At 38.9% G+C, this 27063-nt stretch overlaps 2 protein-coding genes and 1 long non-coding RNA gene across 3 annotated transcripts in view; 2 read left to right on the top strand and 1 right to left on the bottom strand.

Annotated features, from left to right (window-relative positions):
• Window positions 1–11821, top strand: part of LOC123514689 (CWF19-like protein 2) — a 67027-nt gene extending 55206 nt beyond the window's left edge. The window contains exon 17 of the mRNA XM_045272743.1: window positions 10864–11821. Within this exon, the coding sequence (XP_045128678.1) occupies window positions 10864–11001 (138 nt within the window). The 3' untranslated portion in view covers window positions 11002–11821. The remainder of the gene's footprint in view (window positions 1–10863) is intronic.
• A 121-nt stretch (window positions 11822–11942) lies between these two features.
• The window catches only part of LOC123514691 (delta(24)-sterol reductase-like), a 19702-nt gene continuing 4581 nt past the window's right edge, over window positions 11943–27063 (bottom strand). The window contains exons 4-11 of the mRNA XM_045272745.1: window positions 24050–24155; window positions 23621–23739; window positions 23365–23459; window positions 22776–22947; window positions 18489–18632; window positions 17685–17882; window positions 12484–12662; window positions 11943–12138 (exon numbers count right to left, since the gene is read on the bottom strand). Of these exons, the coding sequence (XP_045128680.1) occupies window positions 11985–12138; window positions 12484–12662; window positions 17685–17882; window positions 18489–18632; window positions 22776–22947; window positions 23365–23459; window positions 23621–23739; window positions 24050–24155 (1167 nt within the window). The 3' untranslated portion in view covers window positions 11943–11984. The remainder of the gene's footprint in view (window positions 12139–12483; window positions 12663–17684; window positions 17883–18488; window positions 18633–22775; window positions 22948–23364; window positions 23460–23620; window positions 23740–24049; window positions 24156–27063) is intronic.
• On the top strand, window positions 23676–24615 carry LOC123514694. The gene is made up of 3 exons (XR_006677665.1): window positions 23676–23814; window positions 24023–24173; window positions 24555–24615. It is a non-coding gene; the product is annotated as an uncharacterized LOC123514694 (long non-coding RNA).

The following is a 27063-nucleotide window of genomic DNA, read 5'->3' as shown; positions in this document are numbered from 1 at the left end:
TTACATCAAACCAATCTAGCTTTATTTCGGGCCTTAACTTTGTTTCCACCACACACATTATGTCCGGTTCACTGTTTCTTAGGTAATTCATACATTCTAGCCTTTTAGACAGAAATCCACTTGAATTCCATTCCTAATCTCTTTCTTCCATGTTTCAGTCTGTGTACTGTCTATTCCGTCTGTTTTATCCACCACTTCTTCAGCCTCCCATTTCTCATCCTCAAAAAAAACTTGGTCTATTCCTCCTCGGTTCTTTCCTCATTCTTCTCTCTCACTTCAGTTACAAGCTCTTTCATTTTCATTCTTTCCTCCTGTGTCATATTTCTTCTTATGTAAATTATTTTGGTTTCCTCGTAGTCTTAAGTTTCCAGGCCCTCCTCAGTAAGGCTTCGGCTGCCACCTGAGACTTTAATTTCAGTTTTAATGGTCTACTCTTGCCTTCTTCATAAGCTCCTAGTCTCACACTTTCCTCTATTTCAGTATATAGACATTCGTCCTCCTCGGAGATCTTATTCAGTAAAAACTTTTTCCTGTCATTTTCCTAATCCCTCCTATCTTGCCAATTCTTGTTAGTTTCCTCTCTTAAACCTGTTAAGATCAAGCATTTTTTCTTTTCAGCAATATCTCTCACCACATACTCATTTCCCTTCAAAGCCTTAACCATTTCACTCTGTGTAATCACTTTATTTTCTTCTTGCTTTTTCATTATCTCTTTGAAGGACTTCTGTACTTCTTCGTTTTCATGTTTCACTTCCTTCATTCTAGCATTAATTAGGTTGAGGCACTCCTCCTTCCCTAAGTCACCTTCGGATATTTTTCTTTTCCATTTCAAGTAGTTTAGCCTTCATTTCGTCACATTGTTTCCTTAGATGCTGATTTGCTTTTTCCATTTCCACTTTCTCTTTCAGTAATTCCTTGTTATCTTTCGTTAGCATGTAGATTTCTTTTTTGAAGGTATCATTCTCCGCTATAACTCTATCTAATTTCTCTTCTATAGATCTAATATTGACAAACTTACTCTCTAAGGCTTGAATTCTTGAATCCATGTCCAATTTGTTTAATCCACTTGGAGTGGTCACAAATCCCTCAAAATCTCTCCTGGTTTTAGGTGTTGACGTCATGTTACTGCCAGCTGTTTCACCCAAAACAAAAACATTCCCGACACTCTCCGGTTAGGGACTATTTTCCATTTTCATTTGAAAATGGACTATTTTCTGCACTTTTTCAGAGCAGGACACCGGCAGGACAATAATTACACCCTATACAGATACCTGGGTCCTATAAACACTATAGGTAATTGCTCCTTTTCCCTCGTCCTCAGTTGAAGACGAGCTGTTCTCAGGACTCCCGCACTCAGCGGTGGCGCAGCTGTGTGTGTGTGTGTGTGTGTGTGTGTGTTTGTGTTTGTGTTTGTGTGTATTTACCTAGTTGTATTGTACAGGGTTCGAGCGGGGTTCATAGTGTCCTGTCTCCATATCTCCATTTATCTAATTTTTCTTTAAAGTTATGCACACTATGTGCTGCAACAATTCCATTATCCAATGCATTCCATTTTTCCACCGTTCTGTGTAGAAAACTGTATTTTCCAACATCCTTCACACACCACCTCATCCTGATCTTCTTTTCATGTCCTCTTGTCCTTCCATCCTCTTCCACCAACAGCACCAGGTCTTCTTTGTCTATCTTTTCAATATCATTTACTATCTTATACATTGTTATTAGGTCCCCTCGTTCTCTTCTATCTTGTAAGGTTGGCGGTCCCATTTCCTTCAGTCGTTCTTCATATGTTCTTTATATGGAGTAGGCAGTAGTCACCTGCCGCCCGGTGGAATACTCCAGGAGAGGTACTTACGGGGATGTAGGCAGTGCTGCAGACTGAGTGATTCCCCGTGTCCTCTCTTCCCGGTTCCCTTTGTGGTCTCATTTATACAATTGAGCAGCTGCAGCCTGCCCTCTAAAGACAACTTCTACTACTTCCTACACTACACTACAACACCTTACACTTTTACACTCTCTTCAAATCAAAATTTAATAATGGCTTCACCACGCCCTGCCTCGGAGTCCCCCTCTGGGAGGGACCATAAATGTCCCCAGGTCGGACTGCCCTCTGCTGTCGACCTTGGGTGTCTTGACACTTCATCTAATACTTTCACTATCAATTTCTGCAACATTCGTGGCCTTCGTTCTAATTTTCAATCTGTGGAACACCACCTCTCCTCTACTAAACCTCATCTTCTCTTCCTAACGAAACACAGTTGTCTGTGACTACTGACAGCAGCCCTTTTCTGTTCCCTCCTACTTGCTCTATCCTCATTTTCAATCCAAAGCTGGATGTTGCGCATACGTGCGTAACGACACCACTTGCTCTCGTGCCCACAATCTTGAATCTTCAGAATTTTCTACCATCTGGCTAAGACTTCAATGTCACTCTCTAACTAAATTCATCTGTGCTGTATACCTCTCACCTAATTCCTCTGACTATGTAAAATTCTTTGACTATTTGACTTCCAAGGTGGAGCACATCTTATCTCACTTTCCTTTGCTGAGATCTCCATTTTAGGGATTTCAATGTTCACCACCAGCTTTGGCTTTCATCTTCTTTCACTGACCAACCTGGTGAACAAACCTTCAACTTTGCTATCCTTCATGACCTAGAGCAGCTAGTGCAGTTCCCTACCCGTATTCCTGACCGCCTTGGAGACACGCCCAACATTCTTGATCTTTTCTAACCTCCAACCCTTCTGCTTACTCTGTTAAACTTTCCTCTCCGTTGGGCTCCTCCGACCACAATCTAATTTCCGTTACCTGTTCTATCACTCCAGTGCAGCCTCAGGACCCGCCTAAGCGGAGGTGCTTCTGGCATTTTAACTCTGCTAAGTGGGAGGAACTAAGGCAGTACTATTCTGATTTCCTTGGGATGATTATTGTTTTCATGTCAGAGATCCTTCTCTTTGTGCCGAGCGCATAACAGAGGTGATTATCTCTGGCATGGAGCTATACATTCCTCATACTTTCTCTAACCCTAAAGCTAAAAAGCCTTGGTTTAACTCTGCTTGTTCTCGTGCTGTCAATGATAGAGGCGGCTCACAAACGGTTCCGTAGCCATCCAACTGCTGAAACTCATGCCCTATATATTTCTGCCCGTAATCATGCCAAATCTATTCTCCAACTTACTAAAAACTCTTTCATCAATAGAAAATGTCAAAGTCTTTCCAATTCTAACTCCTCTCGAGATTTCTGGCATCTAGCCAATAATATCTCTAACAACTTTACTTCTTCGTCTTTCCCTCCTTTACTTCATCCAGATGGCTCTACAGCTGTCTCTTCTTTTCTAAAGCTGAACTCTTCGCTCAAACCTTTGCTACCAACTCAACTTTGGATGATTCTGGGCATATTCCTCCTACTCCTCCACCCTCTGACTACTTCATCCCTAAAATTAAAATTCTTTATAAAGACGTTTTCCTGGCCCTCTCTGGCCTTGATTCTCGGAAGGCTTACGGTCCGGATGGAGTCCCTCCTGTTGTTCTCAAAACTGTGCTTCCGAACTCGCTCACTGCCTGGTCAAACTCTTTCATCTGTGTCTCTCTACTTCTATTTATCCTTCTTGCTGGAAGTTTGCTCACATTCAACCTGTCCCTAAAAAGGTGACCACTCCAATCCTTCTAACTACCGCCCTATAGCTTTGATTTCCTGCCTTTCTAAAGCCTTTGAGTCTATCCTTAATAGGAAGATAATGAGGCATCTATCAGCTCACAACCTTCTCTCTGATTGCCAGTATGGTTTCCGTAAAGGCAGATCTACTGGTGATCTTCTTACTTTCCTAACTGAATCTTGGTCATCCTCTTTAGGGACTTGGTGAAACCTTTGCTGTCGGCCTTGACATATCGAAAGCCTTCGATAGAGTCTGGCACAAATCTTTAATTTCTAAACTACCCTCCTACGGATTCTATCCTTCTCTCTGTACCTTCATCTCCAGTTTCCTTTCCGATCGTTCTATTGCTGCTGTAGTAGACGGTCACTGTTCTTCCCTAAAACTATCAACAGTGGTGTTCCACAGGGTTCTGTCCTATCACCCACTCTCTTTCTATTATTCATCAATGATCTCCTAAATCTGACTCAATGCCCTATCCACTCCTATGCTGATGATACCACCTTGCATTATTCAACAGCGTTCAACAGACGCCCAACCCAACAACAATTAAATGACTCAAGGCGAGATGCTATAGGACGCCTAACTTCTGATCTTTCACTTGTTTCTGATTGGGGCAGAGAAAACCTGGTTTTGTTCAATGCCTCAAAACTCAATTTCTACAACTATCTACTCGACATAACCTTCCAGACAACTATCCTCTCTTCTTCAATAACACTCAACTTCCCTCTCCTCTACATTAAACACACTCGGTCTATCCTTCACTAAAAATCTAAACTGGAAATTTCACATCTCTACTCTTGCTAAATCAGCTTCCAAGAAGTTAGGTGTCCTGTGGCGTCTTCGTCCATTTTCTCTCCCTCCCAGCTGCTTGCTCTGTACAGGGCCTTATCCGCCCGTGTATGGAGTATGGCTCTCATGTCTGGGGGATCCACACACAGCTTTACTAAACAAGGTGGAATCTAAAGCTTTTCGTCTTATCAACTCTTCTCCTCTAACTGACTGTCTTGATTCTTTAAGTCACCGCCGCAATGTTGCATCTTTATCTGTCTTCTACCGCTGTTTTCATGCTGTCTGCTCTTCTGAACTTGCTAACTGCATGCCTTCCCCTCCTGCGGCCTCGCTGCACAAGACTCTCTACTTCTTCTCATCCCTATTCTGTCCATCTTCCTAATGCAAGAGTTAACCAGTATCTTCACTCCTTCATTCCCTACACTGGTAAACTCTGGAACTCTCTACCTGTGTCTGTATTTCCACCTGCCTATGACTTAAACTCTTTCAAAAGAGGAGTGTCAAGACACCTCTTACGTTAACTGGGCCCTCCTTTTAGATTTTTTTTTTTCTCTTTCTCCTACTTTCCTCTTAACAGGGCCTGGCAACCAGCGGGATTTTTTTTTTCCAACACTTTGTTTTCCCTTGGCCAGTGCCCTTGTAATGTAAAAAAAAAAAAAAATGTAAGGTCCTTTAATTCCAGCACCATCTTTGTAGCAATCTTCTGTATCCTTTCCAGTTTTCTTATATCTTTTTTAGAACTCGGAGACCATACCACTGCTGCATATTGCAGCCTTGGGTGTATCATGCTTGTGATGATTTTATTCATCATATCTTTATCCATGTAATGAAATGCCACTCTTATATTAGTCAACATCCTATATGATAGTCTAAATATCTTATTTATGTGTTTATCAGGGCTCAGATTTTCTTGCATGATCACTCCAAGATCATTTTTCTCTTTAGTCTTTGTTATTTGCTCCTCTCCCATCAGATAGTTCCATATTGGTCTTCTCTTACTCTTTCCTAGTTCCATTATGTGACATTTCTTGGCATTAAACTCCAATTTCCACTTCTTGCTCCATTCATAGATCTTATTTAAATCTTCCTGTAGCAGTATACAGTCCTCTCTGGTTTTGATAACTTTTAGCAACTTTGCATCATCAGCAAATAAATTCACATAGCTATTTATTCCAATGTGAACGTCGTTTAAATAAACTTGAAACATAATGGGGGCTAACACTGACCCTTGTGGCACCCCGCTAGTTACTTTACTCCAAGATGAGTATGTATCTCTGATCACAGTTCTCATTTCTCTATCCTTCAAATAATCTCATGTCCATTCGAGCAATGTTCCACGCAGTCCTCCTATGTTCTCTAGTTTCCAAAGAAGTCTTCCGTGAGGGACTTTATCAAATGCCTTTTTAATGTCCAGGTATACTGTGTCTACCCATCCATCTCTGCTTTCAAGTCCTGCAATAACCCTGGAGTAGAAGCTTAATAAGTTTGATACACGTGACCACACTGTCCTGAACCCAAATTGTCTGTTCGGTATGACTTGCTCCTCTTCTAGAAATTGAACCCATTTTTCTTTCATAATTATTTCACATAACTTCCCTACAACACCTGTAAGTGACATTGGTCTGTAGTTTGTGGTTCAGTTGCCTTTCCTCCTTTAAATATCGGTATTACATTGGCTCTCTTCCACTCTAGTGAAACTTTCCCTTCATTTATTGAACTTTTAATTATTTCCCAAATTGGCTCCAGTTATTGCTCTTTACATTCTTTTAACACCCAGCCTGATACACCATCTGGCCCCATTGCTTTCCTGACTTCCAACTTGTCCAGTAATCTTCCAATATCCTCTTTATGAACTGCAATTTCCTGTAATCCTAGGCAATTCAATGTCCTATTAGGTTCTGTGAAGTCATCTTTTTCAGTGAATACCGTTTTGAAGCTCTCATTCATTATTTCACACATTTCTTTCTCTGTTTAGTATGTCTTTTCTTCTTTAATTATTTTTTTCAATTGTTTCCTTATTCTTTGTTTTGCCATTTATAAACTTGTAGAAAAGTTTTGGTTCATCCTTGCTTTTACCCATTATATCCTTCTCAAACTTTCTTCCTCTCTCCTTACTCTAATATATTCATTTCTAGTATCTTTGTACTGCCGACTATTATAGTAATTTCCCTACTTTAAAAGTTTCTTCCACGCTTTATCCTTTGCCTTCTTTGCTTGTAAGCATCTAGCATTATACCATGTATGTATTTTTTTCTGAACTCTATAAACAGGAACAAACTTTTTTACTCCTTCATTGTATTCCTGTAAGAATATGTCATATTTCTCTTGTACAGTCTTCCTGCACATAATATTACTCCACTCAATATCAGCAAAATAACTCCTTAGTTTTTCAAAATCTGCTCTTGCATAATTTAATCTCTCTCCTTTATAGTCCTCTCTGTATCTTATCTCATCTTCCTCCTGCATTTGCATCTCTAGTGTCACATGATCACTTTTCCCCATTGGATTAAGGTATTGTATGATTGGAGGGGACTCTGGTTTTTTGTGAAGACTAGGTCAAGTAACGATGGTTCCTCTTTCCCCCTGTATCTTGTTGACTCTTTTACCCACTGGTCCATTGTATTAACCATAGTCATCTGTAACACTTTCTCACTCCACTGCCCAACATTGTCCATTACTTCCATCTCTCCCCAGTTTATTTTTTTACAATTAAGTCTCCAACTAAGAGTATTCTTCTATCTCTTCTTATCATGTTATCCAGATACTTTATCGTCTCTCTTTGCATATCTTTATGCTCTTCTGATCCCCATGTATTAGTCTTTGGTAGAACATATTTAACTATAATTTTTCTCTTCTTCAAATCTTCTGTTCTGATTGTTACTCCCAATGCTTCCACTTTGTCCTCTCCATATTGCACATTCTCCACACAAATGTTATCACGAATCATTACGAGTATTAGCACTCCTCCTCCCCCGTTATCCTTCCTGTCCCTCCTCCAGGTATTATATCCTTCCTCTTTAAAGTTGACATGTATCTCATTCTTCAGTTTTGTTTCAACGATACACATTACATCTGGCTTTTTCTCTTTCAAATAATCCCGAAGTTCCAATATACTTGATAACAAACCATCTATGTTAGTATAAGTCACTCTTAATTTATTGCCTCCTCCATGACCTCCTCTTTTTTTCTTAAGTACCACTTCTTCAGTCTCATATCCAGAACCCTCCAGTAAAAATTCTTCTTCTCTATTTCTGTCCTTTTCTCGTTTTTTTCCTTAGCCTCACTTCTTAGCACTTTCTCCTTTTTACTTTCCTCTAAGTTCATATATATATTTTTTTTTTCATATTTCCTTGTGATCGACATCATTGGCTAGCTTCCCTTTTCTAGCCATTATTTCTTCTACAGCCTTTTGAGATCTCATTTTCACCTTCACTGGTCTCTTACCCCCTTCAGTGTACCTTCCCAGCCTAACCACTTCCTCCACCTCCTGATCAAATTCTTGTGTGCTGTCTTGTACCCTTTTGATAACTGTTTTGGCCATTTCCCTTTCTTCACGTTCTCTTGTGAATTTATTTGGATTTTTCTTTTCTCTCATCACGTAGATCATGAAGCTTTTTTTCTTGTCCACTGCATCCCGCACTATACTTTCCTTTTCTTTGATAACTTCGATTACAGCAACTTTTGTGTTCTCCTGAATTTGTCTCTTTACCACTTCTGAAAATTTGACTTTTTCCTCCTCTTGTTCTTGTTTCCATTCGTTTCTTAGTTCTTTCAATTTGTTTTCACCTAGACCACCTTCTATCCTGTCTGTAACCCCTTGCTGCACTTTATCCTGCAAGTTCTGCCATGTGGTTTTTAGAGCGTCACTTTGCTTCCTTATTTCTAAAACCTTCTCTTTTAATTCCTGGTTTATTCCACTGACCTTTTCACATTCATTTATTCTCAATTTCAAGGCTGTGTTTTCTGATACCAGTCGGTCATGTTTGTCCATGTGTGTGTGTGTGTGTGTTTGTATGGTTGGGTGAGTGGGTGGGTGGATAGATGAGTGGTGTGTATTTGTATATAAACAAGCACACTGCAGTCTGCTGTGTATGTAAGTTAAGGTTTGCCAGTTTTATCATGTTTTACTTGTTATCTATATGATTTTAATTCTTCTGACATGTAGACAATAAATAACAATTCTAGTTATAAGACAGTTGTATATTCATAATAGTAAACAAAAACATTTATTTGAATACAGTGGCATATGTTGCTTTTCAATTTCTGCTCTGCCATCTTTAACCCATAATTTCATAAAGAATATTGCAAATGATTCAGATGCTAGATTAACAGAATTATCACCCACTGGCTCCTGGGCTAAGCACTCAGGAACACTTATATTTCAATTTAATGTAAAATGTAACAATGCAGTTGTAAGTAAGGCAAAATATTCCAGTGCAGTGTCACCAGATTGGACAAAACTTCAACTGATACTTATAATCTTAATTTAAGGTGAAACACAACAGTGCAGTTTTAATGAAGACAAAACATTCTAGCACAGTGTCACCACGCCCCTCAAAAGGCATACCCAGAACCAGCCTTAAAATTTTGTATATAATGATTCATAACTGAAAGTTTAGTAAATTCAATATATGTACTTCATAGTACATGCTACTGAATAGCAAATATTTTCATTAAAACAAGGAAATTCTCTCTCTCTCTCTCTCTCTCTCTCTCTCTCTCTCTCTCTCTCTCTCTCTCTCTCTCTCTCTCTCTCTCTCTCTCTCTCTCTCATGAAATTGGAAAAGACTGCATGTAGAAGAGTCATTAAGAAATACAGCTTTCCAAACAAAATCATAGAAATATGGAACAAGTTAAATGAAACAGCAGTTCAAGCAAGAAATATTCATGACCTTAAGGATAAACTGGATAACTATAGGTATGGAGACAGGACAGCACAAGCATAGCTCTTTTCCTGTAAAACACAACTAGGTAAATACCCATACATTGAATGCCACAGCAAAGTAGGTTTCCCTTGTACACAGCTGTCTTTGAAATAGCGGGAGTAGCTACCACCACATATAGTGATGCCTATTTAAATAAAGAATCATGAACACCTTCAAAATATTGCATGAAAGACAGAGAGAAATAATGATTTTATTTTTAGTGTGTGTGTGCCTCATCTGGCTGGATGTTCTGTACATTGTTGGTGTCTTTCACACGTGATAACATTGCACCGGAAATGTTGCTGAGATGCATACATATTTGGCAACTCAGATTGTTGGAAAGTAATATCCATACAAAATTAATGAGGACAGTGGTCAGCAAGCTACTCAATGTGCATGTGATGATTATAGGAGCGTTGATCCATATTTATAAGTGACATCACGGATTTTCTGCCTGTAGACAAAATATTGGAACCCATAACATTCGGTATGATTTATTATTTCCCTATAGATTATTGAAACTGGACAAATGAGGGTCTAAACATTTTTTTTCAGGGTCAGTAAATATGATATAAATATATTATTAAAGAATGGCTATTTCCTTATATGGACAGATTGCTATCTAGATTGCAGGATAAATGTTTGTCTGTGATCACTCGTGTTATTTTTCACAGTTTTTAATTTGTCTTAACTTATGTAAACTAATTGAATGTAATGTAATCTAATCTAATATCATAACTAACCTATAACCTAACCATAATAATATTAGTGATAATAATAATAATAATGATTATAATAATAATAATAATAGTGATAATAATGACAATAATAATAATAATAATAATAATAATAATAATAATAATAATAATGTCAAACTTAAAAAGACACACATATGATAGTGGGCAGTATCAGTATCGGTATCAGTCAAATTTTGTGGTATAGATATCGGTCAAAATTCTGGTATCAGTACATCTCCATTATGGAGTGCTACTGGTAGAAGGTCTAGTCATAAGGAGAAAATGGGATAAAATTAAATGACAAGAATATAGATATAGGTGCTGTGAATGTAAGAGGAAGACCCTTATAGAATGACAGGACTAATGGAATGCCTGAAGGAGATGAGATATGGTGCAGGTTGAGAGAAGTGAGATTTGCACGAAGTATGGACAGGAACAAAGATATTTATTTTATGTAATGTCCATCCCCTTGAAGGAGTTCCAAGGTTAGTAGTAGATTTAATTATCAAATTAGAAATTTTATGCCTTTCTTATGCCTTCAAATTTTTTTTTTCCTTTCTTTTTTTCTTTTCACTATACTTTAGTGGACCTTTTTCATAATTTTTGGGGCTGTAAGTCAGTGCCCTCTTGTGTACATTGAAATAGATAAGTAAAATGAAGTAAGAAATAGGTATACATCAAGGCTTTCTTCCCAAAATAAATAAAAAGATTTAAAGAATGAAGTGAAATGGAGTTACAAACCTGAAATCTCTTCCTGCAGGAGATCGTAGGAGGCATGCTGGACCTGGACTGCAACCTTTGGCGGAAACCTCGCCAGGAGAACTTTGACAATCAGCGGAGGAAGGTGATGGAGTTTAGCCGGTGGTACAAGGAGTTTGACATCACACAGGAGGGCTGAGGCAGTGGAGGAGGAGTAGGAGGAGGAGGCTGGAGGAACGAAGGCTTATCACTGTAAGGGTGAGTTGTGGGTAGGACAGTTCCAGTAATGAGTTGAAGGCATAAACTTGTACTTCTTGCATTTTTCTGACCACCAATGTCTTGTACTGTTATTGGGTATCCTCTTCAGTGGTCAATGGTGGAATTCAATAGGAAATACAGTTTTTAGTATCATTCTAATAGTGATTGTTGACATCGTCTCTGATTATGTTGGAGATTTTATATTGATTCAAAGACTACAATTTTTCTTCTTTAGTTATATAATCTTTACGTGCTACAGTCACTTTATAGTAGCAGTGTTTCAGGTTACTGTCTTGTAAACCTTAGATAAGAGTGAGTCACACATCACAATTCCTATCACCTCAGGTGTCATACAGTAAATGTTGGTTTATAACAACTTGACAAATACCAATGAGGATATTGAGAAATGCCTGCAATGATTAATATGCTTACAGATATGGAAGTGCAGTTTATTTTACACATCTTTGAGAGAGGTATTTTTAAGGGAGTGATACTGCATTTGCATTTGTGCCAGTCACATTGGGGATGGCAAAGGATTAGTATGTTAGCTTTGTCTTATTCATCTTTTTTAGATTCATCCATGAAATGTTATTAATTTCTAATATCAGTGATATAATAAAAAAAAAAATTCTGTACATTTCCTTTATTTTTTATACTAAGCTAAATATTCCTTGTATATTTTTAATATAATTAAGCTACTGAAGTTGTAATATATCTGTAATATGAGCTGAGAAAGAAGTAAAGGAAGTTACAGCTCCAAACTTGTCTATCTTATCAATTAATTATAAGTTTTAATGTCTAAGTTCCACTGAGACAAACATCCCCAAGATTTGCATTCTTTGCCGTTATCAGGTAGTATTATGGGAGAGTAAAAAGATGAGAGACCACATTAGAACACATTTATTTGAACACTAACAGTAGTCTTTAAATGCGTGCCTTCCTGTTCACCTTGTCATACACCACTGGGAATGCCTTCTCACACTGGAGTTCTTTCCTCATCCTGTCGTATAGAGTGTGGTCAAACATCTCTCGGTATTCCTCCTGGGTCATGTAAGAATCAGCATACATCATCTGGAACCTGGCCAGTGAGGGGGATCAGTCATCAGTAAGGTGTAGTGTGGTTAACTCATGCTTTACCAAGCCATTTACTCTTAATATACATAAACACATGCTGAGAGGCTTTGAAGCTTCTACTGCCTTAATTATTTCTCTCCCTGTTATTGGGTATGCCTAAGTTCTGATGTACAGTGGTCCATGAGACTACAGCTTTCTACCAGAGGCCAACAGAGCTGAGAGTGTGAGTGATTAGTGTACAGCTGTCAAAGCCACCCTGTGTGGAATTGCCAGCCTGGTATAAAATTGACAAGCTTTACTGCAGTTTGAATATATTATCTCCAGTCTGATCCAACACTTGTCCACTCACCCCTTGACTTTCCTCACAAAGCCCTCCACCCTCTTAGTGGTGCCCTCAGGGTGGAAGTTGTCAACTCCTGGAGTGCCATATGTCCCAATATCAACATAGAGTGACTCCTTGTTCCCCACTGGCCTTAGCATGCCAGGGTTGGCCTCCACTTTGAAGGGGCAGAGCCATAATGGATAAATCTGAAACAATAATACTTTGTAGAATCCAATACAGCTGAAATTAGTAACATGAAAATGTCCCTAGTATGTGGAGAATATATAGTGAAAATAATGAATATTTGGATAACAGATGTGATTTGTCATGGAAAGGTGAAGAGATGAAATACAGTAAATAGAGGTGCTGTAGCCTGAAGCTAAAGGCAAAAAGAAAAGTTATTCAAAGGGATATGATTATGATAGATGTGGTAGGTGGAAGAGCATGACAAAGTGAAATGGAGAAAGAAGAATACTGGAGCATGTGAGAGAAAGTGTGAAAAGAGAATGAGAGGATTGTTCAAGTGCAAGGATTCAAGATACTTACTTTTCTAATTTTGGTTAAACCATTTGGGTCTTCTTTAGGAACTGACACTTCAGTGTGCCTTCATATATATATATATATATATATATATATATATATATATATATATATATATATATATATATATATATATATATATATATATATATACAGGCAACCCCCGTTTAACGAAGGTTCACACAACGAAATTTCGCTACAACGAAGGTTTCATTTCACTACCTTCTGCTCGTTTAACGAACACCAAACTCGCTTTAATGAAGTTTTATCCAGGTAATTTTTTTCCAAATTTGAAAGCCCCACCATATCAAGCAAGCTGACAGGCTTTTGAATACACCAGGAGCTGCTGGTACTAAGGCCTGCCTCAGGAAAAATCCTGGGACCCCTATAGAATAAAGATCAAGATCAAGATCAAGCCTCTCGTGGACAACACGCGCAACACTCACTCCCCAGTCAAAACATAACAGCATCAGCAGCAGCTTGTTTTCCCTAGCTCAACTTACCACCAAAATGCCCTGCAATTGGCCTAGTGTTCGTAAGAAGACCAGGAAGTCTCTTACTCTCCAAATGAAGCTAGATATTATTCACAGACATGAGAGAGGCCAGAAAACTATAGCAGTGCTGGCCACTATCTTGACTCCATATTATACTGTCTCTATTTTCAAGTCAGCAGACTCTATTAAGAAGGCTGGTGAGACCGTATCTTCCTTGCAAGCTAAAAGAACCACCTGAACTCGTGACTCTACAATGGATAAAATGGAAAGCCTTGTGGAAATGTGGTACATAAGTTTTGTATGCAGTATAATGATGCGCACTTTGTTTACATTCCACAGGTTGCCGGTTAGTGTCTTTCCTGTTTCACTCTTCCTCCCTTCATAAAGTTAAGATCATCAACATTATAAAGTTACATACATACATACATTAGTGTACATTATAATGACTTAAATTAAACTACCTAAATGTTTAACTTCATAATTTTTACTTTCATTAAACCTTTTACTGTACTATGATGCACTCTCGCTTCGCTTTGCTTACTCTCAATGGAAGTTCAAATCAGGGGTTAAACTTGTTATAATCGGTTCGCTTATTGAAGTTTCGCTTAACGAAGTGTTTTTTAGGAATGTAACCCCTTCGTTAAACGGGGGTTGCCTGTATATATATATATATATATATATATATATATATATATATATATATATATATATATATATATATATATATATATATACAGTAAGGTCCCGGGTTACGTCGGTCTTGAGTTACGTCAAACTCGCACTTACGTCAGTCCACTATAAGGCAATTTAAGATTTAAAAAATTGAAAATTTATAAATCATAAAGCACGGGGTTTATTGTTATTGTTGGCCGCCAGGTGTCACTAGTGGTTATCCGCCACACCGCCCACCTCATGCTTGAAAACAATAACACTCTACTTACCTCAGTTCCACCACACCGTCGCCCCTGGCAAGAGTGTTCCTACATCTGCGTTTGCTGACTATCTTAGTATCTTGTTCAATGGCACCAAAAAGAAAACTCCTGAGTGATAGCAGTGATGCTAAGAAAAGGAAAACCATTACGCTACAAGAAAAAGTGGACATAATTAAAAGACATGAGAAGGGAGGCAGCAGCTGTGTGTGAGGGAGTGAAGAAGAAAATGGGAAGCCCGTTACCATGACAACAGGGAGGTTGACGACCTTGAGGGCTCGCGCACCTGTCACAACAATAACAACTCCGGAGCCTTCGCCTGGGCCACACGACACTTGCAGCTCACTTGCACCATCTGCGCCTGTCTGCTGATCCCTATTGCCCTTTCCTATTGCATTTCCTGCTCCGCTGCCCACGCTTCTACTCCCACCGCACTGCACTATGCTCCCAGCTGTCCGCCCTGGGCATCACAACATTCGACCTGCCTACCCTCCTGGCGGCCTCAGGCGTCCACCCCTCTGGCAACATGCAGTCCTTCGCGTTCGCGGCCTACATAATTGTAAATAATATAACAATATAACCTTTTACTTATATAATGCTTCTACTCCTACCGCACTCCACAAAGCTCCCAGCTGTCCGCCCTGAGCGTCACAACATTTGACCTGCCCACCCTCCTGGCGGCCTCAGGCCGCCCCTCTCAGCAACTTGCAGTCCTTCGCGTTCGCGGCCCTAATCAATATATTCCTACGTAGTTGTAAATAATATACCAATATAACAATATAACCTTTTACTTACCTGAATAACCATAAAAAATGATTGGTTGAAAACTCGATAATATGCTTTGAAAGTACAAAAACTCGAGTTACGTACAAAATCGACTTACGTCATGTTTCAGGAACGTAACTCTGACGTAACTCGGGACCTTACTGTATATATATATATATATATATATATATATATATATATATATATATATATATATATATATATATATACAGTGGAGACTCAATACTCGAACTTAATTAGTTCCAAATGGCCGTTTGAGTATCAAAAAGTTTGACTATTGATACCTATAAATCAGGTAATTCGTTCCAGCCATTGCCAAACCCAAGTTTAGAAAAAAGCAGCAGTTTAATTTTGCAGTCGCCGGTAGCACTGACGCATAGAAGCAGGGTTAGCCTGTCTTTCATAGTCTTGTGTCCTGGCAAACACTTCTCTTCCTTTGTTATATAGATCATGTTTGGTAGTTTTTTTTTTTTCCAAAACAGTCCAGTTTCATCACAATTAAAGATCTGTCATGGGCTTAAGTGTTCTTTATCTACAAATTTTGTAAATTCAGGCACAAATTACTCAGTGGCAACAGAATGAATTCCAGTTTTTTTCTTAAAATTCCCAAACCACCCTTTAGCTTGTGCTAACTCGGGAGGTTTGGCGAGAAACACACAAAATAGTCTGTATTCACATACTGATTACACTTGAAATTCAATAAACGAGTGAGAACAAATGGTGTTCTGCCCACAAACAACTCTTCCTCTTTGCAATGCAAAAAAAACAGAAGTCTCTAGGTGCTATGGTTACCAAAATATCACAGGTTGAATGAGGTGATATCATCGGTGTACGTGGCCCTGAGTCCAATCGAGTTCAGCGGCCTTGGCTAGAGCAATAGAAAACGGGCCTCTTGTATCCTCTCTCTCTCTCTCTCTCTCTCTCTCTCTCTCTCTCTCTCTCTCTCTCTCTCTCTCTCTCTCTCTCTCTCTCTCAAAATGTTTGCAAAGTGATCTATCTAATTTGTATATTTTTTGCAAAAAAAATATATAAAATACACACAATAGGAATTGCTGGTGGTGGTGGTGGAATGTCGTCCCCCATTGGTGGTTGAACCTCCTATATCCGTATCAGAGCCCGGAACATCACTATCTTCGCTCTCTATTATTGTAGAAACTGTTAATTCCAAAGCACTTCTGATACCAATCTCATTCAAAGGTTGTCTCCCCCCAACATGGTGAGAGACCCGAGGTGTAGAAGTAAACCGCACGGGAGAGGTGGCGGAATACACCGTGAAATCACTGTTGCTCCCACCATCCATCGTGGGAGTCGGTGACACAGTAACGTATAGCATGTGTTTACTCCTGTTGCCAGCTCACAAGCAAAAAAAAAAAAAAATAAAAAAGGAGAGGAGGGGGAAGAAAATAGCCAAAATCTAGCCCAAAAACGCCTAAACGTCTTGCATGATGATCGTCTATCGACATGTCCTGAGGTTTAGGGGTTAAAATCATTATTGGAGTCAGATGTAGTATCAGAAATAAAATCACGATGCAGCAGCCTAGCCCTCGCACAAATTATGCCCTCTGACAAAGAACCACCAGCCTTCTGCCTTTGGTTTATCCAATCAACAATTTTTCCATTTCTTCCACTGCCACAGGTCGCTTAAATTGCCTTTTTTTTTTTTTTTATACCATGTGGGCTTTTCACGGGAATTTATGGGCTAAAGGGGATACTTTTTGGAGTACCTCCTATCTCAAAGCCCACCCACTAGGAAACGGTTGCCCCGAGTGAGGAAGCCCAACCTACACTCGGACCGTGGACAGGATTCGAACCCGTGCGCTTGGAGACCTCTCGGACCCCAAAGCACACATGGTTCCACTGTCGCCACATCAGCTCTTTTAATGAGCTCTGTCTTCTTCAGTATTGTGGCTACTGTAGATTTAGCCATACAGTACTCAGTTGCAAGATGGGTTATTCTTCCTTATTTCTCGTATTTATCAATAATCTCCTTTTTCCTTTCGATGGTTATCACTACATTCTTTATTGTAGGCTTATTCTCACCACTAACAAGCCTCTTCGGTGCCAGTGTAAGCTTCTAAATGCAAAAAAAAACTGCGGAGAGAAAGCGCAGGACAATGTTATTATAATCTTACGACAGCGAAGGATCAGCTGGCTACGGTGGCCCAAAGGGGCACGTGGGGTGGGGGGAAAGGAGAGGCCTGTTGTTTACAGCCACATGGACAGACGTTCGACTAATAGGTATTTTTTCGAGTATTAAGTCGAACTTTTGCATTTGACTATTTAGACATTTGAGTATTGAGTCTCCACTGTATATATATATATATATATATATATATATATATATATATATATATATATATATATATATATATATATATATATATATAATTTGCCACTCTTGGCCAGTACTCATCTTATATGAAAAGTGAGAGTAAATACTACTACTTTCATTCCACTCAAGAAATGCTTTTCATCTCACCTTCACTTCCTTGTGGAACACCTCCAGAGCCTCCTTCATGTCAGCCAGAGGCACCAGCATGTCCTGGATGAAGTGGTTCTTCTCATACAGCTCCTTCACTGCTTGTCCCTGAGTCAACTTCAGCAGCGACACTTTGGGAGGCACCAGCCACCCAAGGAGGTAACGAAACACAACATTGTTGCCAAACGGAATTATGTCCTGTATGGGAGATCAGCAGTGTAATGAGGGAAGGCTGAGAACTTGCAATGTATACAGTACATACATCCCATCCTCATTTAAGGTATACCTTCATATACATATAATATTTAATGTATTTAGTGTACAATGCACCTTCTTAAGCTTTTCACTGCAATATGGAAAAAGTCATCACACTAAAAGCACTGTATATTACCTTTACAGGCAGAGGATTTAAAGTCTGAATTTGCCAATATCTAGCTAGTTATAGTTGTGTAATGAAAAGAAATGTTTCAATTTGCCTTGTAATTAAGAGGTCATGTCTCAAAAAGCAGTGAAATTTGAATGTTAGCAGTTATCCATTCTCTGCTCACTTACCTTTCCTATCTCCAATCTTCACCTATACTACAAGAATAATGATATAGATTTAGATAAAATTAAATCATAATGGTTTAATCTTACTTTATACATTCTCTTTTCCTATCATGTCTGTATGTGAGTTTTACACAAAAAACACAGTACCACATTTCTGATCAGACATAATAAATTAAAACATTATATAAAAATGCAGAATATACTGGGCCCTATTATGTCCAGCCTGAATGAGAAACTTAGGCATAGGGGATGCACCTGTATTTCCCAGAAGATGGAGCGAGTATGGCGGTGGTAGTAGTCTCGCAGGGGAATGTACTCCACACCACCCTGTCCTTTATCCAAGTATTCCTCCACATGCTTGAAGAACCACGGCTTGAACCACCGGCCTATCTCATTAATCTGTGAGGGAGGATGGAACTGTATTACAGAGATATGAAGGTTACAGATTTGCTTGGTTACCTCATTGTATAGTGAAAATGAAGAGGCTTATTAAAAGAGCTTATAGAACATGATTTAGGGGAAAAAATTGACATGGAGATATAGTTGGTTGGGAAGGTAGAGTTGCAAGGATGAAGAATTATAGATGTGCAGGAATGGATTCTATTGAAGAAAATCTGTGTTGTCAATCCCTCACACTTGAGAAAAACAAAGATTTTACTATTAAAAATATTCTTGATAGATTTTGTGAGCTTCAATTTTGGAAGAACATTTATTAAGCAGCATATCATGATTTTAAAAATTGTGTTATAAGTCATCTTAGAGACAGGGACTAAGGAATTCCAGGGACACAGTAAGGGACAAAAGGATATGAAGAAATGAGGCATCGCGTGCTGTAGTATACTCAAGCGCTACCCTTCCGGAAATCGAGATAATGGTATCACAGACTTCCGTGAGGTCTGTTCTATATGGTTGTTGAGAGACATCGCTCAGAAAATAAGGTTGTAAGTCCATAATAATGGTTTAGATTTTGGATCTTTTTGGATAAAGGGCTGCTTTAGCCTATTTATTGGTGCAGTAGTATACTCATCCATCAGTTCCTGAGGGGGGACAGCATGCATGACTGTACTCATGTGGTAAATCAGGATAGACAGTCTCGTCCCAAGCCTGTGTGGAGCGTGCTCTGATTACTCTTGTTCTCGTCCCCAGCTTGTGTGAAGTGGACCCACCTCACTTGAAAGTCACCTCTTTGCTTTGTTTTGTATCACAAACACATACCTATCACTCACTCTGTATTTTTAGGGAAATCTACTAATTTTTTTGTTGTTAAAGCAATAGCAATAATGTCTTGTGATGTAGATGACAAGCCCTTCATAAGTGGTCATTTTACACCTATGTCATTTTATGACAAAAACAAGAATGAAACTCCTCCAGCCTCTGTCTGATGAAAACCAGCCTCTCCATTTGCAGTAGATGCTAGTGATAAAAGTAGTGGTGAACTTAGTGATAATAGCATTTTGGATCCTACTTATTTCCCTAATACTTCTAATACAACAGGGACTGACTCTAATATAGATGACTCAGTTGTAGTGCCAAATGGTGAGGCTGACAATAATGATAGTGATGATGTTATGTAGCTGTGAGTGATGGTGTGCATAGTATTTTGTCACAGGGGAGGAACATAACACCTAGGCCTGAAACAAGGAAACGTAATGTAGCAAAGAAAAAACGTAATGCTGGTGAAGAATATGTTAATGTAAATTTTGGAAAACTAATGACAAAAAGAATTATTGGTAATTCTTGTGCTAATGGATGTTTCACAAAGTTGGGGGAGGATGTTGTGAAAAAGATTTTTGAAGACTTTTGGAAACTAGGAAACTGGTATGCTCAAAATGCCTTTCTCCCGAGTGTTATTCATTCAGTAGCAATTAAGAGAAAACGTATAAAGAAAAATGTGAGCTCTAGGTCTTGCAATTACAAATATGTGGTGAAACACTGTGGTGAAGAAAACAGTGTTTATAGACCAGGATTCATTGCCATACATGATGTACGTATAGGCAGAATTTGCTACCTCCTCAAAAAAATAGTAACAAGAACTGGCATGCTACTCCCAGACAAAAGAGGAAAGAAAAAGCCTCGCAACAAAATCCCAGAGGTCACTGTGCAGAGGGTTCTTGAACACATAAATGCTTTCTGTAACCCAGAGTCACTACAAAATGGCCAAATCATCTCGCCATGTTTACCTGACAGTTGATAGCAGCATCCCTTAAATTTATGCAAAATATTGTGAATTTTTAAGAGAAAGTTATCCAGGTGAAGTGCCAGTCACCAAACACTTTTATAGAGATGCATTTATAAAACAATATAATATTAGTGTTGCCCCTCCCAAGAAAGATACATGCACAACCTGTGATCTTATTAATGTGGAAATATGAGAAAAAGCAGAGGGCAATAACAATAGAAGCCTGGAGAACAAGCTTGAAGAGCATAAAAGGAAAGCAGCTGAGGCACAGGAGTTACTGAGGACCCTGAAAGATGACCGTGATCCCCATAGGAAAATCCTATGGAGATCACAAGCTTACAACTGGCATGGCATATTTTAAAGGTATGGGTCTATAATTTTTGCATGTGTGATGTGAAGAGTGGCCAATCAACCATGTTTGTATGGGATGAGACTGTTGCTGGATGTGGATCTGATGAAGTTGGAAGTTGTTGGCTAAAGTGGCTTGACTTGAATAGTGATGACATATTCAACACAGTGACGACTTTTGCTGACAACTGTGCCGGACAAAATAAGAATCATCCAGTGGTACTGACAGCACTACAGCAAGTACTCAGTGGGAGGTTGAAGCATGTAGAGCAGGGATTTTCAACCAGTGAGTCGCGACCCCCTGGGGGGTGTTGCAAAGCCTTGTTAGGGGGATTGCGTAGCCTTGCTAGAAGTAGCTGTGGATAATATTAATTTTATCTCATCAGTTACATTTTTTTTTCTTTTTTTTTTTTTTGGTGCAAAACAAAACATGTGCTACATTAGTTCAATCTGATATTATGGGTGTATATATGCATGCCTATGAGTGAATGTGCCTATGTGATTACAGGATTTTTAAATGCTTTTTAGAGGTTTCTTTTCCTTGCCTTCCCAGAAAATAAAAGGAAAATTAAGCTGCTGATAGTAAGCCCTAAGTAGGGGGTTCACATGGGTTTCAAACTTTTAGGTAAGGGGTCGCAAGTGTCAAAAGGTTGGGAACCACTGATGTAGAGTTTGTCTTTCTTGTATCAGGCCACTCTTACATGCCATGTGACAGGTTGTTTCGATTTGTAGAGAAAAAAATTCGCAGGTTTGAAGGGTTTTTTATCCCAGACGACTATTTAGATATCATATGGTCTACACACAAGAAGTTCAGGGTCATGAGGATGCAGAAAGAGGAGTTTTATAACCTGAATTTCCTTGTTAAAGCTGTGACAAAGCATAAGGCTTCTCAGGGGAAGTTTTCTAAATCATACCCGATAGTGGTGAAAGACAGGTACAAGGAAGGATTCCTCCTTAAGGACCACTACAGTGGTATTGATGAAGATACTTTCAAAGTACGGTTGCAGCCTGGCAGGAAATTCTATGCCTTAGGGAACTCCCATCTTGAAAATGTGAATATTATACACAAATACAACCAGGAACGTTTGCTTAAGAAGTCAAAAGTGGACCAACTGAAATCACTTCTGCCGTTCTATCCTAATCCAAACAAAAGGGCATGGCTGGAAGGGTTGGTGGGATGACAGGAACAGCTTGCACATGATGGACGTGTACATGCACATGAGGAAGACCAATCTGTGGAAGACTTAGAGTGTAATATAGACTATGTCTATGATGAGGCGCATAATGAATAGGTCTCATGACACTCACCTGTCTTTTGGGGTCTATAGACTGGACAGGGGCCACATTGATGATAATGGAATGGATTTTAACCTACAAGGGACAATGTCATATTTGACTTTTTTTGGTTGTAAAGAGAATTATGTAACAATCTCATTATATTCTATGGTATTGTATTCAGGAACTCAATGAGGTTATTTTTCATTAATGGAGCCATGTTTTTTCTTTAATATTGCAGAATAGTCATGTGAAACTTTATTATTCTTATCATTATCTGTTGGGATTTGCATTTTCTCAGGCAAGAGACATTATTAAATGACAAATGGAATTTTTTCAGGTATTTTCTGGACTATTTTTTAATTTCTAAATCATATTTTTTGTTGTTATATTTTCTGTGCCAAAGGACTTGTGTTAAAATATACAAACCATAAGCTTTAAAAGGGTATAAGAATTATTATCCTAGCTGTAATAGTTTTGGAGAAAATCTTTTTATATTTTGAAAACTTTAGAGCTGTTTCCTGAGAATTTCAAGAAATGAAACTTGGGTATACTACTGCAGGCAATGCCTCAAATATAAGGAAGACCAAGGAACACTAGCCAATAAATTATAATGAGGAAAAAAACTTGATACTAAAGAATCAAGAACAAATCAGGAACAAAGAAAATAATGTGGAAGATGTGATGGAATGTACTGTTAGATGCTGGGAAGGAAACTTAAGATATTTTCTGGTAGTCACCTTGCCAGGCTCGGCAGTGTTGCTCATGTTTGCTGTCATCACGACACCAGAGTGAAGGGAGTACATGAGGCCCTCTACAAATTGGTTCCCCTCCGTTCTCTGTGTCTCTGCCGTAAAGGTGTCCACAAGGTTTTCGATGGAGTAGCATGGCTTGTACTCCATCTTCACAAACCTGTACGTGTGGAGTGGTTTAGGAGAGAACAGAAAAGTACCTAGTTGATCCACACAAGGCAGCTCCATTAGAAAGTAAGGAGACTGCAAAAAGGCTAATCATCTTACACAAGGCAGTTCCATGAGAAAATGAGACTACAGAAGGCTACTTGACCTATACAAGATATTGTATAGGTCAAACCCACTTGATCAACACAATAAAATTGTCATTATTGTCCATAAATTCAACAAGTTTCCTATTGGAACTCTGGATAAGGTAAAATTACTGTTAAGAGTATTCACAAGTTTTAAAGCAAGCATCAACGTTATATTTTCTCAAATGGATCGCTTACACTCCTACATAAATATTATCCAACTGGCAACAGGTTTTTTTCATCTGTCTGCCTCCTGTTGCTATGATCTGCTTTCCAACACTTACCTTGCTGCTGGGATGATCTTTATCTCCACAGCTGTCAAGAAGCCCAGGGTGCCATATGACCAGGGAACTGAGTAGAAAAGGTCTGGGTTTTCATCCTGAAATGTACTTTGAGTCAAGATCAATCTGTTAATTTCTAATTTAAACAGTACTGTGGTTATTCTTCACTGATTGGTAAAATCAGAAGTATATTAATATGACATGCAGCTCTTTAAGTACTGCATACCTTACCTTACCTTAATCAACACAGGAGTCTCACCTTGGAACAGTTCACCACAGAACCATCAGCTAGGACCAGCTCATAGGAGAGGCAGATGTGCTGGAAGAGGCCCTGCTTGTGAGAGGACGTCTCTATCCCAGTGCCCATGACCAGCCCTCCTGCAGGAAACATCACAGCCTCAGTAACCAAGGCAAAAGAAAGAATATCTAGGATCTCATATAAGTAAGTGAGAGGTAAGTGGAGTAATCTGAACAGAGAGATTATGAGGAAAGATGTGAGTAATGAATATTTCTAGTTCTTGTTGGGATTTACCAGAAGTTGGTCTACTATTACATTTTCAGTGTTTTATTAACACTGAGCACATATTATGTAATTGCTGAACACATAAACTAATGAAATAGTGATTACCAAACTGTATAGGAATGATATCTTCCTTAACAGAAACCTCAAGAGGGATGTGCAGCTTACCAACAGTGAGGTCATCCATCTCTGGCACCACAGGGATGGTCCACCCTAGCTCCACCAGGGTGTGGGTAAGCTGGCCCATGGTCACCAGTGGCTCACACCACACTGTCTGTTAACACCACCACAGGTATGTCAGAACTGTCCTGCTTGAACTTGTATAGGAGGATCTAAAAGTCTAGACACAGAAAATGTATCTTTCTAATGGTTTTTATTCTGTAATATTTGCCTATATGATCACTCCTCACATCTACTCAACTGTATAAAGTCAGTTTGTTTTTTTGACAAACTTGTAGTCAATCTGCATAGAAAGAAATAGAAAAAATTGTTTTACCAATATGTCTTACTTTAATTCACCATGCATTATTGAAAACATTCTCTTTTGAGTTGTTTACCACAAATCATTATACAGTAAGTCCTCGTTATACGGTAGTTCTTTATCCGGTAAATTCAGTTATGGTATTTGGAAATTACTACCCTCGATTCGATATACAGTAAGAAAAATTCACAGATACGGTATCCGCTCATGTCATCCCAGAGGGCCCAGTGCAGGGAGCAGGGGTGATGACGTCATCCACGCCACACCTTCCGCCACTGACAGTACTGACTTTAACTTGACCATCCTTGGAGCCTGTTATCTCTTTCTCTCTCCCCCCCTTTTTTTTTAACTGCATCATTACATATTACTTACATGCATTACTAATTAGATGAATAAATGGAATATTAAAGGGTCTATTATAAGCACAAATATATTCATAATAATTATGGCAAACAGTAGTCATAATACAAAGAAAAATTAAGTTCACACCATTCCTAATGTTAGCATAAATATTCAATATTTGTTATTGAATATAATCCACTTAATCATAACATAAACAACAAAGGAAAACAGGTAATATAGTCCTAGTGAAAAAATAAACTACATATCATTCATGTGGTCAGTTTCATTAGCTTTCTGTTTTGACCTTTGTATGACTTATGTTTTTTCTTATTTGTCTTAATGTTATTATTTAGATTCCTAATTCTAAAGTACACAGATATTTTGGCAAAAAATGACATGACATCATCAGTGAAAACGAGTTGGGGCTGAAACTGAAGTAGGCTTATACCTAAATAACACTGGTAATGCTTTCGCTTCACACTATAAGCAGTGTACAGAGGCATACAATAATCATTTAGAAAATTCATCAATTTAATCTACCTTGAGGTAAATTAAGGGATGGAACTGCAGTATCTTGTCAGTGGCCTGTAACTCTTGGGTGCCTCAATGCCTAAGGCGATGAAATCCTTGCGCATGTTTTTTGTGGATATTATCACGACACACAGTGACGCACCCATAATGGCCACAAAACGTTCTGCAAACACTGCTGGAGTTGACAAGGCAAAGCGAAAGAGAAGTAGTCTGATATTGGAGGTAAAATTAGATATTTTGAAGAGGAAACAGCAGGAAGAAGGTACATCTGCCATAGGTAGAAACTTGGGCGTAGCCCAGTCGAGAGTCTGGACGGTGTTAAAGAATCATGAGGCTATGAAAAAAGCTGCAGAGAATGCAATGGATCTGCAGAGCAAATTGCTAACAAAACACTGAGCTAGTACTGGATAAGATGGAAAGGTTGCTCAAAATTTGGGTCGACGACCAGATTTGTCAAAATATGGGTCTGTCTTTGAATTCAATCTGTCAGAAAGTGCTGTCCATTATTGAAAGAAATGGGAGTGGAAGACTTTGAATTTAAAGCAAGCTAAGGATGGTTTGATACATTCAGGCGACGTTCAACTCTCCATAATATCAAGATAACAGGTGAGGCTGCTAGTTCTGACAAAGAGGCCGCAGACAAATTAAAGCCAGAATTAGAAAAGTGCATTGAAGAGAAAGGCTACAGCAAGAAACAATTTATAAATTATGATGAAACAGGACTTTATTGGAAGAGGATAACCAGTAAGACTTATATTGACAAGGAAGAAAAAAGTGCAAAGGGGTTTAAAGCCTCCAAGGACTGCTTAATCCTGTTACTTTGAAGCAATGCAGAAGGGATTTGAAGCTAAAGCCACTCCTCATATACTATTCTGAAAACCCTAGAGCACTCAAGGGGTTAATGAAACAATACTTACCTGTGGTATGGAAATCAAATCCTTAGGCATGGCTGACCACTTCAGAGCACCAGGACTATTTCACATCATATCTGTCTCCAGCTTTTTAGAAGTATATATCAGCTAATAACATTGCCAACTGATTCTTACTGATAGTTGACAACGCTCCCAGCCACCCAAAGGCCATGGAAGACTGGGCGGAGAATATAGAGGTGATGTTCCTCCCCCAAATACCACAGCTCTGATCCAATCGATGGATCAGACAGTTATCAAGACATTCAAAGCCTACTACCAGCGGCGAACCATGCAGTAACTGATAAAGGGCACAGATGGGCCTGGCAAACCCACTATCAGAAAATGGTGGAAGTCGTATAATATCAAGCACGCCTTAGATAACATCAAGTCATCTTGGGACGAAGTGAAGATGTCTACCATGAACTTGGCATGGAATAAAGTATGGCCAGAATGCGCGCATGACTTCCCAGGCTTCGCTGAAGACGACCAGTGCAATCAGAAATGACATAGTAAGTCTGTGCCATAGGGCTGGCTTTGATGAAGTTGATGATAATGATGTTCAAGATCTTTTGGAAAGCCATGCTGAACCTCTCTCAAATGATGAACTTATAGAGCAAGACAAAGCATCACAGAAGACAGAAAAAGAGGGAGACGAGGAAGAACCTGTGCGGGGCCTAGACATCAAAACTCTTAGAGAATATCTCGGTGGTATCGAAAAAGCTCTGGAAACCCTGAAGGAATGTGACCCAAATCCTGCCAGGAGTAGCAAAGTGGCTCATGACATAGAGAAAAGTGTCAAAATTTATCAAGAAATCTATCATGAAAAAACAAGAAAAACCAAACAGTCCTCCATCTACTCGTTCTTCAAGCCAGTCAGACATGCTGTCCCTGTCATACCTGCCGATCTTGCTACATAT

This window comes from Portunus trituberculatus, chromosome 38, assembly GCF_017591435.1.
Source record: "Portunus trituberculatus isolate SZX2019 chromosome 38, ASM1759143v1, whole genome shotgun sequence".
NCBI lineage: Eukaryota > Metazoa > Arthropoda > Malacostraca > Decapoda > Portunidae > Portunus > Portunus trituberculatus.
This window is presented reverse-complemented; position numbering and strand designations above follow the sequence as displayed.